General features: G+C 39.0%; 1 protein-coding gene across 1 annotated transcript in view; it reads right to left on the bottom strand.

Moving 5' to 3' along the window:
- LOC146320944 (low-density lipoprotein receptor class A domain-containing protein 4-like) overlaps nt 1-17,620 on the bottom strand; it is a 320,993-nt gene that overhangs the window by 143,925 nt on the left and 159,448 nt on the right. Inside the window, exon 4 of the mRNA XM_084725903.1 lies at nt 2,171-2,311. Within this exon, the coding sequence (XP_084582029.1) occupies nt 2,171-2,311 (141 nt within the window). The remainder of the gene's footprint in view (nt 1-2,170; nt 2,312-17,620) is intronic.

The raw sequence follows: 17,620 nt of genomic DNA on the forward strand, positions 1-17,620 counted from the left end.
GCAAGGCTCGGGTAGAGATGCATGCACAACAACACAGCCCACATTTCTGGTTGGAAGGGGGAAACGCTCCTACTTGCATAGGCGCCATTTCCGGTGGTGCATTGAGTTTTATTGCCCCCCCCCCCCCCCAAGGTTAAAGTTGGGGACAAAGCAGGAAATAATGCACTTGTAAAACTGCCACAGATTGATAAATTTAATTGGCTTTTGAAAGGAAAGGAAAATAAAGTCATAGCTATATTATTCTTAACATTAAATTTTTATGCAGGGTAGTGTGTGTTTTGTTGCTCTTATGAGTTACTGGCTGAACACAGTTTTTTTTTTTTTATTAATTAACAAACACAAAGTGCCATGAATTCAGACACCTCTGATCAGTAAAGCAGTTAATACTGTCCCACCAGCATTTTGTTAAAATACCTCAACAATAATGAAAATTGTGCGCTGCGCTGTAGGGATGAAATACGCTGCACTCATTTGGAATCTTAGACAAAATACAAGTGAAAGCCCAAAGCTTCAAGAACACTGGATTTATACTTTATCCAAAACACTTGTGAATACTGCAGCATATGATGAATTTACCTTCAGCAGCTGGCTGTGGCAAAAAGCCCCCTCAATGAAGAAAATCTCCAGAAGAATCCATCATACCAAGTGAGCGAGAGCTTTTTTTAAAGATTTCTTTTTGAATTAACTTTATTAGGCTGACTCTATTGAAGACTGAAACGCGCATGGTGCAGGCCATCTGCTGCGCTCCGCAGCAGCCTCTGAACGCAAAGAGAATGTGGGATCTGTTTCAGCTCAATATCATGACTTTAAAAACACCCAAACGACTTGTTTTTACAAATATCATGAGTTTAAAATATTAGGAATTGTAAAATATCACTTCCGTGAGGCTGTTCAGTCAGACAGTGACAGATCACAGTCTGAACTTAGCATTTCATCCTCACAGCTGCAGCGAAGGTTGAGCTGCACACAGCATACAGTTTATATTACACTCATTATAATGTTGAATAATGCCTTTAATCTTTTGCCTTGATAATTATTAATACCACCACAATAAAACGCTAAAGTGGTCCAGTTTGGAACCTACATACTGTGCCTCCCAGGAGAGAAAATGTGTCATTTATGGGAAAATATTAATCCTTACTCGTCATCACATCACACTTCATAACATTAAATAAGCCAACAATTTTTGTCACCCCCATTGCTCAACCCAAGATGGTGCCCATGCCTACTTGTATATCAACATGCTTTTTTGGATATGCCTTGGTATTCTTCAGAGATGATGTACTGCACATCATAAACCATAGGGCATACATCACTACATTACCAGAGTGTACACAGCTGCATGTGAAACGGAATATTAGTAAAATATTCATTTTCATTAGCCATGCAAACAGCTTAGTAGGAATGCTGTCAACGGTTATATTTGATAAAATGACAGCGTATGTGTTTTGTGACCACTGCTACTCCTTTTCTGATGAGGACAGTCTCTGGAGACAGGCGCATGGGGCAAAGAAATCTGACTAAGTGCTGAAAACGTCTTTCTTTTTAATATTTATCATCAATTTGACTTATTCCCCTATTCTTTCCTCATGATAGATTTTTATTGTGCTCTATTTACTACATGAGCTGCGTTCATAGGGTTATTTCTATATATATTGTGACATGTGTATGCATTTGGATTAATTATAGAGGCTCTTATCACGTCAGGTGTTCTTGTGATGTGACTCTATGTAGCTTGATACCCTGTGGCTCTGTTATAAAGATAATGACTGTCATGTTGTTTATTTAATACCTGATGAAACTTTATGATCAAAATGTTGCTCCTTCAGTAAATTTGGTGCTGATGATGTGCAGGAGTTCACTGCTTAATTAAATTCTGTCCAAGAAAACTCATTATATTCCATGGAAAGGTGGTTTACAGCACCACACCCCAAAAAAAGAACAGTGCAACCCTCATGTTGCACCTCAGCATCCAGTTCATATCGGCTCACTGGGACCGACAAAGAGAGCCCAGGAGGAGCAGAACTGACACAGCAGAGACGAAAGCTAGGGGAACGAGGGCGGAAAAGGAAAACCAGGTGGAGGACGTGAGTCTGTATCTATTTGTGTTGTTTGGTGCGAGGTGCAGAGAGGGAGGCACAGAGGTGGAGCAGCATCCTGCAGCACTCACAGTTGAAGATGCCCGGTGGAGGGTGCTGGGTGACCACGGGGCAGTTCTCCTCATCGCTGTTGTCCCCACAGTTATTCAGCTGGTTGCAGATCAGCGAGCCCAGACGCAAACAATTCCCATTGGTGCAGTGGAACTTGCACTCTGTGCAGCCGGGTAGGGAGGGAAGGGGGAGGGTGGAGAGAGAAGAAGAAACATTTCTTAGTACAGCCATTTCAAATCTTCAGTTCTGTGAACAAAGCTGCGTTCACAGTCTGAACATCAGCTTAGGAGTAAATATTATTATCTGATGTTCCACTTTGCATCCTCAGAGAACTCACTGTTTGATTTGTTCAAGGTCTGCGAGTCATTATTGCTTTTAATGAATGATAAAAATGATTGATTTGCTCCTTTTTCTGCAGCTGAAACATTGGGAGGTTGAACACAATCAACTATTAATGGAAAAAATGGTAATTAATTACAATGCTGATAAAAATACATGTTTACAAGAGGTGTTCAGACAAAAAAAAAAGTTTTTTGAAAAAAGTCCACCCACACATATTCACCAGTGTCACTAGTGGCGGTGCATGCAGGCACACTCTAAAATGTGTAAAAGCACCGTTAAACTCAACGGACAACAAAACGCTGAAATACCGGGCTGTTATGTGCAGCTCTGCCTGTTATCTACGCCTCAGAATGTGCAAGGTCATGTGAAGTGATTTTTTTTTACCTGTAAGCTCAAACACAAAGCAGAGTTAATGTGTTGAGTTCACACAGAAACAAGGTCAGGCGAAAAGTGGTCTCCCGTTCAAAACAACAAATAAATAAACAGCTTTTCAAATGGGCCTTTGATGTGCTGCAGCCCCGAACTGTAATGTTCTGTCACGGTTATTACCAAAACGCCTCTTTCACCCTAAATATTAATATGCCTGATTAGCACTATCTGGTGAAGGGAAAAAAAAAAACACCTCGAACCTATAAATGCGAAAATGAAAAATATATATATTCTGGAGGGAATGAATAATCATGCTGAACTTTAATCATAATAAGTGAAAATAACAACAACAAAGTGTTTGATGCACTGGAAAGCAAGGCCATGTCAGTATGCCCCGGAGTGTGAGTGTGTGTGTGTGTGTGTGTGTGTGTGTGTGTGTGTGTGTGTGTGTGTGTGTGTGTGTGTGTGTGTGTGTGTGTGTGTGTGCGTGTGTGTGTGTGGTTTAGTGCAGTCATTCTCTCAAAAATACGCTCACAGTGAGCATACCACGACTCGAGAGGAGGAGGAAATAACTGCAGCTTGAATGATAAAGACTCACACACACACACACACACACACTTGCGTATTTAAAAAAAAAGGTCAAGAAACAGCTAAGCTTGTAGCTAAGCTAAGCTAAAAATAATACAGACATTTTTTGCTATATTCTGACATTTTATAGACGTTGCAGTCCCAGATTAAATATGACAATTAACTTTAGTCTTTGTTGTTATTGGATAGCCACTAATAAACAAAACAATTAGTGCAGGGACAAGTAAAAATTGACTTTGGGTAAGTACAATTCTGATCCATTTTCCATACTGAGGGCAGGGGACGATAACTTTGAACCCTGTCTTGATCTGGCCATTGCAAATCTGCAAGCTGCTTTTGAAACAGTTCAGATCTCTCTCATCAAACATAAACTTGTTTTGAATTCTGGCTTGACTAAATGTATGGATGCTCTCATCCAACCACCCTTATCCAAACTGTCAGGGTTTTGAAATTAAAACTGTTGACTGTTAGAAATACTCTGGACTTTGGCAGGATACCAGACTCACTTTTAAGGTCCACGTGAAACACCTATCAATCAAACTGGAGGTCACAGTTGGATTAGATTGTGTTCAAATACTTTATTCCACACAAATCAAATGAGCTCGAAAAAAGTTAGATTCTCTTATTTCATTTGATGATTGTAGAAGGTTGTAATGATGTACTTGCAATCACGCTTGTGAATGCTTTTCTTAAATGTTTAATGTATGTCTGTAAACTGTTTGTCCATGCTTAAACTGTATACAGGTCTCTTAAAAATGAAATCTCAATGAGACTACCTGTTTAAACAAAGCATTAAATAAAAACACCTTGTGTTATGAACAGTGGCATGTGAGACAGCTGCTGCATATTTAGTTCAGAGGCCTAATGCATGAATACACATGCACGTTCAAAATGAGGCAAACACGGTGTTTCAGTCAGAGATTTGTGGTTTTAATTAGGCAATATTTTTTTCAGTAAGATGGCAAAGCAAAGGCATGAGCCACCCTACTCTGTCTGATTGGCTTACCCTGATATTCTTACCCATACAAAACCCAGTTCAATCATATGGTTAGGTCCTAACCAATCATCACTCCTCACCAAACCAACCCAACCAACAAAGCCAATCAGAGGCAGACACTTTTGCCCTCCTCTAGGAAAAAAATGGCTTACAGCACACTGCTTAATGATGAAGTATGTATAACTGTGTGTACCCTGCACTGCATCACTGGAGAGACATCTGAAATGCTACTTTTGGCACTGCACTCCTACAACATTGTTGAAATCTCTACAGACAGTTCAAAAGAAATAGAATTACTGCCTTGTGGTTGTATCTCTCCATCAAGTTGCCTATGTAGTGGAGACTTTGAAGAACTCTAAGAAAAGGTATTAAGTGTATTTTTTTGTCAAAATGGAAGATATCACTGTGACATGTATCCTTGAGTTTTGGCCAAAAAAAACATATTTTTGTGAGTTCAGAATAACTTTGAACTCTAATCAGTTCATCCTTGGGTTGAGGTGGACATTTGCGCCTGATGTAATGAAACCTTCTTCAAGTGTTCCTGAGATATTGCATTTTTCATTTTCAACTTTGTGATTCTCAACCCCAACTGGCATTAACTTAAGTGGTATAACTGTAACTTTGTGCTACATTCATCAGACTTCACACTGTGTGCTCTGGAGACACCGAAGAGTTTTTTTTTTTTCCCCCACATATGCAGTCGTACTGCTTAACACCTGTAAACAGATTTTGTATGGAAGCAATATCAAGCCACAGAGAGTTTTAGTATTTGCAGAAATGTTGAAATATGTGCTGTTGAGATGTTGTCGTTGCCCCAATACAATGGAGGTGAATCAAATTCCATTTGTGGTTATTTAAAACATTAAAGAATAACATGTGGGCCCCTCAAAAGGAAGGTGTTTTTCCAGAAACAATGTTCTGTTTACTCAAGATAATCCACAGACCTCATTGCACTGCTTTTCATAACTTGGAATAATAGTTCCAAATGAAAAGTGTTGATATGTGTGTGGATTATCCACAGTAACCACATGATTGTTCCTGGAAGGACACAGTCTTTTTCATATTTCAGTTTTCAACACTTATTGTTGGTTAGCAAGTAAATACCAGCCAAAGTGAAGCACTGTTAAATAATTCCGTGTGTGAATTAGACAATTACAATGCAGTCTGAATAGCAACTCATTAAATGTACTGTCTATTTACTTCATGCCATCCTAAACCACTACTGAGCAAAATCTGCCCTTCACTGTAACTTCATTTTAAGTAAAGTCACAAACTTTAACACAATTAATACTGCAATTAAAACTCAGACAAACTTTTAAAAAAAATAATAATTGACCGGTGGAGACAGGTTCATGATGAGTGTTATTGAAATCATTGCATGTTATTTCCATGGATACGATTTCTAACTTCTTTTCTCAGATTTATGATGTGGAGGGTAGAAAAAAAAACATCCTCCTACAACAAAGGAAAATCAATCATGAAGCAAAGTAAAAAGAATAAATGCAATGAAAAACCAAGTCACCAGGGAGGGACTCAACGCTGGATTGCTGGACTACCAATCCCAGGGGCCCCAGAACTCCAGGCTTAATGTGTGTCAACTGGTTTGTGATAACATAAATGGAAATTTATTTGGGGGTATGCTCCACTCAAGCACAATATCAGCTGATATGATGGTCTAGAGGAGTGCAGAGATTTACTGTTGTATTTCCATAATACTGGGGGACATAAGAAATAGGCTGAAACATTGGTGCTCCAAATTAAAGCAGAAGAGGACAAGATATCCTGATTTTTAGTCTGTTGTACTGAAAGATGTATAATAATGCTGCTAATTTATCCTCTGTTATTTATAATTAGGATCAAAATAGGGGAAAAATATGAAAAATAAATTCATTTATATGTAGGCATGTAGAAAAACCTCCCAGCATGCAACAGGGGAATTCAGAACACGGATATACATCAAATTTAAGGTGTGTTCCTATTTGGCTTTTGTGCTTGGCATCTGACAGAACCTCAGTCAACTTTCTCCTTTTCTGTTCACTGTTCTTATAAGCCACATATCGACAATGAAAAACACTCCAAAATGTCAACAGCCATGTTTTCAACTTCAACAGTGCATTCTTCAGATGATTCAGTGGCTTTGTGAAAGATTTATTTGGCTTAAGAAATGGGAGAAGTATCTCCACTTTTAAAGGAGCAGGGAAGGAAAAATTCAAAATCACCAAATTTGGAGATAAGTGGTTTTTACAGGACAGCAACGCTACGTTGAAAAGAAAACCAAACTTTTAAGACGGTTAAAAGATGTTGCTGAGGGACCTGTAAAAGTGACATTTACAGTATGTAGTCATAACTTCAGTTGGCTAATGTTAGCAAAATGATAGCTAACTATAGTAAGCTAATCTTTATCAGTTGTTATCTACCTAGTTAGCCAGCATTTTACTCTTTAGGTAAACATGCTAACTAATCTAAACCAGTGCTTAGCTAGCTACATCTGATTGCTAATGTTAGCAAAAGCTAATCTACGGCAACATCTTTTAACCTTTTTCAACATAAACAAGTGCAGCTGATAGCATATCTGACTACAGTAAACAAAGGAGAAATCGACAGAGGGTCTGCTGCGTTCAAGTTAGCTCAACTATTACTGGAACACAGAGCAAAAAGGGGCGGGGCTACAGGTGTTGCTGTCATACAATTAGTAAAGAATGAATGGTGTTAGACAAGTGATGTTGTGTACGTGATTGATGACATTCTCCTCGGAGTCAAGGTAGTTTTATTTGAAAACAGGTTTGGCCATTTCAGCAAGAACTGATATGGAACTTCCTGGATCTCTGTGTTTGAGTGAGAACACAGAACCACAGACAGGCACTTTGGTTAATTAGCGGACCACCATGTGTAGATGCATGAACTGCCTATATTTCCTCACTTGGAGGTGGAGGGTTGTTCCTGTGTGTCCTGTAGCACTAGGGAAATTGTAGGCGCAACATTTAGTATAGTATTGAAATGGAACATGTGCAGATAGAACATATTCAGTTTTTGTAAATACAAATAAAACTTTTGGCCATAATTCCATTTCCTCCTATTTTGTGCAGGGAAACAAGCAGAGTGAAGGGGACAGTCACTGAGAGAGAGAGCTGCAAACCCTAAACAGCTGTTTGTCTGCACCTCTCCCTGCTGATTCTGAGTGATTATTGTGGATGCTCTGATGGGTTCATGTAAATAAATAATTCCTTGTTTGTGATGACAGTTTTGTTTAGCTTCAACAGTGAGCACACACACAGGTGAAATTCTCCACTGTGCTCCAGACACTGTGGATTTCTGATGCCTTCTGTGACTTTCTGCCTCCCTCCTGACCCGCCAGAACAGCATCCTCTCGGTGCACCGGGACCTCTTCAGTTACAAATTAAGCACTAAAATTATGTGAACCCAGGATGCTGGATTACAATACCATCACACTCTCCTACGTGTCTTAAAAAAATACTACACAAAAACAGTTCAAAACTTTGCATACATCCATATGATACATTTACACAATACTATACAATACAAAAAACTTTTCTCCACTGGTTGCATCTGGCAGTTGTGGCATTGCAGTAGGTACTTCACCAAGTTGAGTCAAGATTAAAATTTTGTCAGTGTGTGGTCGCAACTTAATAATTGTCAGACCCTGCAAGGTAAATGGCCACGTCTTTAAGACTCAGCGCCACCGTTTGTAATGCAGGGAAACAGTTAAATTTGTAGTCTCAAAGGCCAAACTTTTCTCTGACTTCCTACAACTTTTTTTTTTTACAGGCAAAACAGTAGGGCCACTCCTGCTAAAACTGTTGTTGATGTGTAAAAAATTAGAAATTCTGTTTTTTGTTTCTATCCAATGTTTTGCAGGCAATTTTCTTCTTTCTCATCTTTGTTATTGTACTGCTACATCTCTAAGCACATGACCTCCACCTGTTGATCAGAGGAATAATGTTAAATCATTGGAAGGAATGTATCAGATCATCCATGTGCACATACACAATGGGACCCACACATACAATCGCTGCTCCATAGATCTAGTAGAGGTTAAAAACTTCACACATTGCTTTTAATTTGTTTTGAATGAAATTAGCACACTGCTAAGCTGCTGCCAGGTAATATTCAAGAATAAAACCATTGAAAACTAAGCAAGGGACCCAGTGCTATTTTGGATTTGTCTTTACATAATCATTTCACATGTTTAGTCTCACAAATGAGTCCTGCTTCATATGTGGACAGTACGTGAGGCTGACAAAATTGGACTGATTTACAAAACTCCCACTGAAATATTCAGTCGAATGATGTCTTTGCCATAGTAACAAATCAGCTTTGACTCCTCTGCGCCAAACTCATTACTTAATGTGATTACGAAGGTCTAATCGACCGCTGTAATCAAGTCTCAGCCAGATTCTTCACACTTCTGGTTGGGATTCTTCTCTTTTCTCGTACTTGGCGATAATAGATGGAAGACGGAGGCAAAAAATAATCCTTCACAGGAAAAGTGGAAGGAAACGTTTTAATGGAATTCATTAGAGTGTTTGTGGGGGGGGGGGAGGTGTTTTGTTGCCGTTAATCAGCACGCGCAAACACAGGCGGCTCGTATCGTAGCTGCACGTACAACACAGCAGACGCACACACCAACAAACACCTCGCAGGCCCGTTCCCGGTGCGAGTCCTTCTGATTTGCCTGGCTGGCAGTAAGTGACCTAATGACACTGCACATTTTCTCCTCTTCCTCCCCATAACAAGAACAGCTTGTTCTGCTCTTGTCTAGACGGTGGCGGGGGGGTGGAGAGAAAAAAGGCAGGAACAGAGATCCGATTCAAAGAACAGACCAGCATGACCGTTCTTTGGAACAAACCCTCTCCCCTTCTTCTGAGTGGCAATTAGTGAAGCCTCAGTGACTTGCCCAGCCTCTTCTCTCCTCGCTCTGTCTTTCATTTTGTCTCATCTATTACTCTCATCGTCTGTCTAGACTCCTCTTTCAGTCTCATCTCCTCTTCTGTCTATCTACTCCCTTCTAGCTCTATTACTCTCTCATCTTGTCGTCTCCCTTTTCTGTCCATCTTCTCACTTTGCGTTACTCATCTCCCATCTTCTGGCCATCCTCTGTCTCCTTCTTTTTCCTCGTCTCCAGCAACACTCCCATTCAGCTGTCACATGAATTTGAAGCAAGGCTTTGAAATGTCGGCAAATGTGAGGCAACAGTAAACCTGTCTTCCCCTCGTGAATTATGCAGCCCCTCGTCTTTACAAACACAGACACATACAGGTTAATTAGTGTGATTTGAAAATGCCAGACAGAGGTTGAAATGAATGATTCCCCACAAGTTCTGCCAAGATCTGATCAGCAGATACAGATATTAAATGTGAAGGGTGAAGAAATGAGCAGGAAGCAAACAAAAGCATCAAACACGGATGGGCCTACTGTATACGACAGCCTAAATGAAAATATCCAAGAAGTCACAGTTGATATTTAACAGACACAAATGTCATTACTTAACAGAGAACTTTTAATCCATGCCAGGGATAAGCCAGGAGGGGATCATGTAATCGCTTCTGAGTGTGCATTGAGACCTACAGCTTGTCCACAGCCAATCTCAAATACTACTGGACCAATCAGCCTAATTTGTTTTGTGCACATTCATGACTGTATGGTAAGGGATCTCTGTGATTCGAATTTTTTGAAAAACCTTTTTTTATGATTTTTATGCCTGTTATTACGGCCAGAGGCATTACTTTTTCAGGCCATCTCTTTCTTCTTGTGAACGTGATACATGTCAAAAATACCTTGAGGGAATTTCTTCAAACTTGGTACAAATGGTCACTTGAACTAAAAAATTAATTGATTAAATTTTGGTGGTTAAAGGTCAAAAGTCAAGATCACTGTGACCTCATGTCCGTCCTGATTTTGTGAAAGTGAAATCTCAAGAAAGCCTGGAGGGGAATGTTTATTTGGACTCAAAGATGAGGTGATTATCTTTTGGTGGTCAAAGGTCAAAGTAATGGTGTCCTCACTAAACACATTTTTGGGCACTAATTATGACAAAATCACACACAGATATCTAATAGAATAAAATGATGAGGTGATGGCATTTTATATCCAAGAGGTAAAAGGTCGACTTCACTGTGACATCATAATGTTCAGCTCTCTATCAGTCTTCTGTACTCCTCTGTAAAAATTAAGGATGTACCAACTGATCAGCCAAAGACCAAAACCGAACTGTTTTCAGCGTGAGCTGTGACCGACTGGTCAGCGTCACATATCCCAATCTGTACCAGTCAAATTCACACACATGCTCACCATGATGGTCACATCACAGTAACATCACAACCCCAACAGCACTGGTCACACACACACACACACACACACACACACACACACACACACACACATACACACACATGCTTGCATGAAGACAGACAGTCTACAAGGACACAGAGCAGCTGACGGTCCTGCCAAACAACAGTAAACTTTCTACCTCCCCTGACTAATGTAGACTGCTGTTCACAGACTGACAGTTAAAATCTCACCTCCTAGACTGGACATTGTGAAGGGACCTGAAAATAAATATATGTACAATATTCTACTATTAGCAAATAAGAAAGCAATCACAAGGAAATGGTTGGCAAAAGATTCTCCTACAGTTGAGGACTGGATCAAAGTGGTTCAGGATATTTTTATAATGGAGAAGCTAACATTCATTCTCAGGCTTGAATAAGATAAGTTTGAAAGTTACTGGAAAATCTGGATAAACTATCTAGCAACTTATAGGCAAGATGATGGGAAAAGTGATAAAAAAAAAACTCCCTAGTTTCTGACTCCACTCATCTGGTTCTGTTTTCTGTTTCTGTTCAATAACTACACTATTACAGTGTTATACATGTATGCAGCAATCTATTTTTATTTAAATTATTATTTTCTACTTATTTTATAATTTCTCACTTTTTGGATAATTAGGTTGCCTATCAATCCAGTTACAAGTTTACCTGTATAGGAGTACCATGATAAAGAGTGTAGGTGGTTTTGTAATTATGTGATTTTTTTCTTTCTTTTTCTTTTTTTTAACCTATTTTGCATGTATGACATGTATGAGCTGTATTTTCTTCAAATAAAAAGTTTAATAACAAAAAAAAAAAAATCTCACCTCCTGTTCTGGCTGAAGAATAAACAACCTGTGTTGATCCATCTCCTCAAACATTTTCTCATCCAGACACGTTTAATTTCTACTTCTGTTTGTCTCACTGCAAAGCTTTACTACAGCAAACTGTTGCACTGCATCAGTCTCTGCTTTGTTATGTCTACTTTCACATTAGATCACCTGAAATTACATTCCCTATTGGATCTTGTGAGATCATGCTCCCTAATCTTAATATAATAAGAAAATAAGGCCTGGCAAACATCCGATTTAATTTTAGACTAAAGGCTGAAAATCAGAACTGGCATACCAGACCCTTAAAAGTGACTATTGGAATCAGCTAAGAAAATTGCAATCCACGCATCGCTAGTAAAAATAGTCTGTAAGTGAAAAACTGGAAATTACACTTAATACCTGTTATTAAATTCATTCAAAGTTACAGGTCAGTATAGTGGTAAGTTCCACATTAAATTCCTTCACTGCACATTATAGTCTGAGTCTGGACAGACATGGATATAAACTGCAACTTGAATGGCTGGTGGAGACAAAGAACTGTGAGGCAGTAATTCTATTTTTCGACTGCTCTGTTCTATATGACCATTGACAGATGAGCTTACTAGGAGCTGCAAGTGATTGACAACAGTTTGAAGTCTTGTTTCAGTGTGGAACAAAGTGTATGGGTCATGTTAATGTTGGCAGAACTTTAAAAATCTCTGCAAGTTGCTTCTGCAGCTGCGGTGGTATTGCAGTAGGTGCTTCACCATCTGTTGCCTCGCGAGGATTTGCACTCTACTGAGTGACCTCTTCTATCTCCTACTGCTGTTTCACACTATTTCTTCATGACAACACAAAACCTTGACGGTATAAACCATCACAAGGAAAAGGTCATCTTTTGAAATACGCTATTTCTAATTAGTCTCTCACTTTCATTCATTTGCATTTCAATTTGCTAATAAGTCACAATCAAATCATACGTATTTTCAGAGCATCTATGAGAATGTGATCAAAGGGCCTCACAAATGTTTTCAAATCGATGAAAAGAAAAATAGTATGAAAACTGATGAAAACTTGGCAGTGCATGAATGCTTTCAAAATCTGTAGATCAGAAGTGTTTTATTCATCAAATTATTTAATCTAATAAGCCCCTTTTCAAATTAATGCTCTGCAGTCAAAATTTGTTCATACTCGTAAAAATTTATTACAATTTTTTGTGGAGATTCCAAAGATAATAAATGGGACTGTGGGGGAAATTGGGATACAAAGACGCACTAAAATATGTCCATTTGATGGAAGAATGCAGCCATAAAAGAAAAAAATGAATGAATGTGGATGTCAGATTTCAGTCAGTTTAAACATCATGTAGCTCATATAAAATGTAAACTGCAAGGCAGATTAATTAGTCAACCTAACCTATGTCAAAAAACACCATGAGTCTTATTTTCAGGTGATTATACACCAATGAAAACATACTTAAACCTACTCAAATATTAAATTCCATTTCTAACAATTTTATGTCAGTAGAAAACTTTATCTGTCTTTTCCTTTAAGTGGAAATAAAAGAAGAAATGTTAAAGGCCCTACACACCTACACAGGTGTTTTCCATTGCTCTGGCTGATTAGATGTCAAGTCAGGTTGGGTGAAGCTGTGTTGGAAATTACATGTTGTCACCACAATTCATGGTACTGACATGCCTTTTTTAACAGACAGCATTTAGCCATCTCACGGTGGGAAAAGCACAGGAGTAAGTAATAAAATCAGCGATGGCTGAGTTCCCTTTAGCTGCTTCAGTTTCAGGAGCCTGGTATTGTGCATGCTGGCTCGCTGTCACAACTTACACTGGCAACCAATGTTTGACAATTTCAAAATGTAATGCATATGTTAATACCAGTTACAATATTACTGTTTGTGTCACATTACTTTTGCGTTACTTTCACCCAAACAACTGCAGAAGTAAGATGAGGCGTTATAAAATGGAAGAGGGTAATGTTGTTTCAAAGCCGCATCCCTGCAAGTGCCGCTATATTGCAACAGATACGGTAAAAAGACATTTCAGTCATTCCCGTGCAGAATGTGTTTGCATCGTCTCCGTGCAGGCTCATGTCTCTGCTGTATGTCACAGGCGCACCTGCAACCTGAGTACACTATATCTATCTATATTTTGCAATGTAGCGAGCAGCAAGAAGCGAAAGACCATATTTCCCATCACGCTTTTAGGGTTGACCTGAGTATTTTATTTATTGTTTTTTATTTTTTTTGTCATTTTAGTGCAAGTGTTTAACCACTAGTGAGGCTGTCAGATTTCTTGACACCAGCTGAATTTTTCCTTCTGAGAGAAGTCAAAATGTCTGCAGTGAGAAAGACATAAGAATGACAACAATAATGGTAACACTGGTCGCTTGCTTCAAGCAACATAATGGTGTCCACTGTCTATGTTTTCAAAGTCACCAGGAAACAAGGACAACCTCCTAGTTGCAACCTACATGGTGAAAATGTCAAATTAGCACTTGGGACACTAAAGGTATGAACCTAAACAAGCTAACTGCTGTTACCTTTTGGTTTGTAGTGATGTAGTCATTTTAATACTAGAGTTCGCCTCGTTATGTGCAAATGTACCACCAACACACGTTTCCCCTTGACACTATTTTGCAGCAGCACCATTGGTGCATCCTGGGTTTAGTGCTGCACAAGACAATCTCTATCTCATTTTAAGAGTTATGTAAACAATTGTAGCAGCACACCAGTCATGTGGAACAATTCATGAAACACAAACTTCAAATTTCAAACAGAGTAATGATGGTAGATGGCAAGCTAACCTCTAACACGCCAGTCACCCCAGAAACACGGGAGGTCACTGGGGGACTTTAGACTTTAGACTTTATACCACAACCCTAAAGGTGAGGATCATGTGATGGCCACAGCTGAACGTATCAAAAGTTAGCTAGCTAGTTAATCTAGTTTATCTACTTGAACTGCATGCACAACCTTTATGGTCAATAATTTTGCTTGTTCCAATGAAATGTAAAGTTCAAACATTATTTTCCTAATATCTCTAGTGGAGTTTATGGGGTATGGGTTCTTCTTTGGCCCATGTTTCACTCTTCCACCAGGTTTTATGAAAATCAGGCCATTAGTCTCTCCATAATTCTGCTGACAAACAGACAAACAAACGGCATTGAAAAGACAACCTCCTCAGAGGACATAATTATTGCATTCATTTTCCTAATAGCATCCATCACATCTTCCTGATAAAAAGTTTTCTGCCTCAGGTAAGCACAGAAACGGAGATTTGAACAAACTTTGCTGTCAAACTTATCTAATTACTGAACATCACGATTTGCATAAGTACTTTCCCATCTTCTCCCTTCTTCCCTCACACTCTTCATCATATCTTTTGCCTCTCCTTTCTGTCTGTCTGTCTGTCTGTCTGTCTGTCTGTCTGTCAGCTCCTCTGATGTCGGCCTGTCTGTCAGCTGATCTGCCTCCACAGACAAGAGAGGAAACCATGCAGGAGAAAGAGGAGAAGGAAAATAGGACAGAAGGCAGCAGCAACAATAGACAGGAAGAGGAGGAGAGGGAAGAAAGGGAAGTGGCAGCGAGTAGGAGGAAGAAGAGGACTAACAGTGGTGATGAGGAGGATGGCGGTGGTGAAGATGATAAGATTGTTGGTGATGAGAGGTCTGTGGATGAAGGTGATAATAACGATATGATAAGGAATGGGAGAGGGAAACACAGGAGACGACAGAGGAAGAGGAGAGTTATTAGTAGACGAATACAGACCCAAATACCAATACTTTACTCAGGAAAGTATAAATAACGTGATGGAAACATATTTCTTATATCCAAATATGGTTGTTATACTTGTTATTCTGGAGAAATTATTTCCAAAATGTAATGCAAAATAGCAAAAAGTGCTGCATTTTACTTTTGTGCTTAATTTTAATAATATAATATTATTATAATATATGATAATATTAATAAATGTAGAATATTCTAGTAATGTATTCTAGTAATGTAAAGTTAATAAACAACACAGCGTTAGAGATGCACCGATCGACCGGCCAGAGACCAGAAGCAACTGGTTTTCAGCATGACCGGCCCTGATCGGTGACCGGCCGGTCAGCATCACATATCTGATTCTGTGCCCGTCATTGTCACACACATGTTCTGCACAATGGTCACATCATGTGCGCAGCAGAAAAACTGACCGTGACGTCAACACAGTGCTGATGACAGCTACACACACTCAGACACACGTCTGCTTGAAGCTGGTGTCAGCGACAGATTCCAAGAACAGGATAAAGAGAAGACAGACAGTCTACAACGAGACAGAGCAGCTGACAATGTCGCAAAACAGCCGTAAACTTTGTAGCTCTTCAGGCTAATGTTAGCCAAAATCTCACCTCCTGTTCTGGCTGAAGAATAAACAACCTGTGTTGATGTGTCTCCTCAAACATTTTCTCATCCAGACTCATTTAACTTCTGCATCTGTATTTCTCACAGTCTCACATAAGTAACTATTATCAGCCAGGGTTACATTTTAAAAATGTGTAATTATATAATATATAGTAACACTGTCACCGATTACTTACTCTTCAAAATATGGCAATTTAAATTTGTAAAACTTTTTATCATGACAACCAATGCTCTATTAACTAATAAAAAGTGTGTCTGAATCAACTATTTCTTTTAAGAACTCTTTTAATGAAAAATTATGTTTTCCATGGAGGCCTTTGTCAAAAAACAGCAACAACAACAATTTATACAAAAGAAACAACATCATGTTGAGGAATACACACAGTGCGCCTGTTGTTTTTGCCAGTAGTGTTTTTGTAAGGGGAATTTTATTGAACCTGCTGTGAATGCTGAATATTCTAACACTATTTATGGTCAGATTTTTTTTTGTATAAGGTACAATATTTTCCATGTTTGATGGTAACATAATCCATTACTTTTTTTTTAATTCAATTAATTATGTTACTAATTATGAATAAAATGCCATGAAATTTGTGTGCAGTAATTGACTACATTCCAAAGTAATCTGACCCACCCCTAAGTATAACCACACCCACTTCTGGTCTTCCATCCGAATACAGAAACAGATAGTTTTGTTTTCTTAACAGATAAAAAATAATGATGTCTCTGTGCACCTCTAGTCATTATTTGTATACAGATACAGAGACAGATAATTGTGTTGGTTGAACAGATACAAATAATGACATCTCTGAGCAAATGTGATTATTATCCGAATACAGATACAGAGACAGATCATTTTGTGGGCTGAACAGATACAGGTGCAAATAATGACATCTCTGGTTTACTCTAGTTGTTGTCCGAATACAGTTACAGAAACAGATAAGTTTGCTGGCTGAAAAGACACAGATACAGATACAAATAATGACAATTCTAGTTTACTCTAGTTATTAGGTAGCAGAGCACAAGAGGAAGAGTAAAACTACTACAACCAGACTGATCTGACCTCTCTATTATGGCAGCAGGGGAGTATTACAGGAGGTGTGATACTGACTTTCAGCCAGCTCATTCTCTGCAGAACTAACGTTTTCCATCAAAGGTCTCAAAAGGGAATGTTTCTTTTCGAAGAAATGATTGCTGAGAGACAGAGAGACAAATTTTTTTTTATTATTGCTATTTTCTGTTACTTTCAACTCCTGCACTGTTCTCTAACAAGGAGAAACCAAATCCCACAGTGGGGAAGAAAACTGCTCATGCAGACTCAGACAGAAAATGTGTGACGTGAATTGCACTTTGACGAGTGTGTGTGTGTGTGTGTGTGTGTGTGTGTGTGTGTGTGTGTGTGTGTGTGTGTGTGTGTGTGTGTGTGTGTGTGTGGTTGTCCCTGTGATATAACAAAGTGTTGTAGTCGTCGCTTGCCAGTGACAGACTGGGGGCCGGATACTTGTTTTTAGCAGTGTGTATTTCTCAGTGTGTTTGTGGCTACCAAAGTGTCCTTGGGCGTCCGTTTGGATGTGTGTGTGTGTGAGTAAATGAGAGGCAGTGGGCTGCTGTTGCTG

Source organism: Lutjanus erythropterus, chromosome 9, assembly GCF_056507025.1.
Source record: "Lutjanus erythropterus isolate fLutEry1 chromosome 9, fLutEry1.hap2, whole genome shotgun sequence".
NCBI lineage: Eukaryota > Metazoa > Chordata > Actinopteri > Lutjaniformes > Lutjanidae > Lutjanus > Lutjanus erythropterus.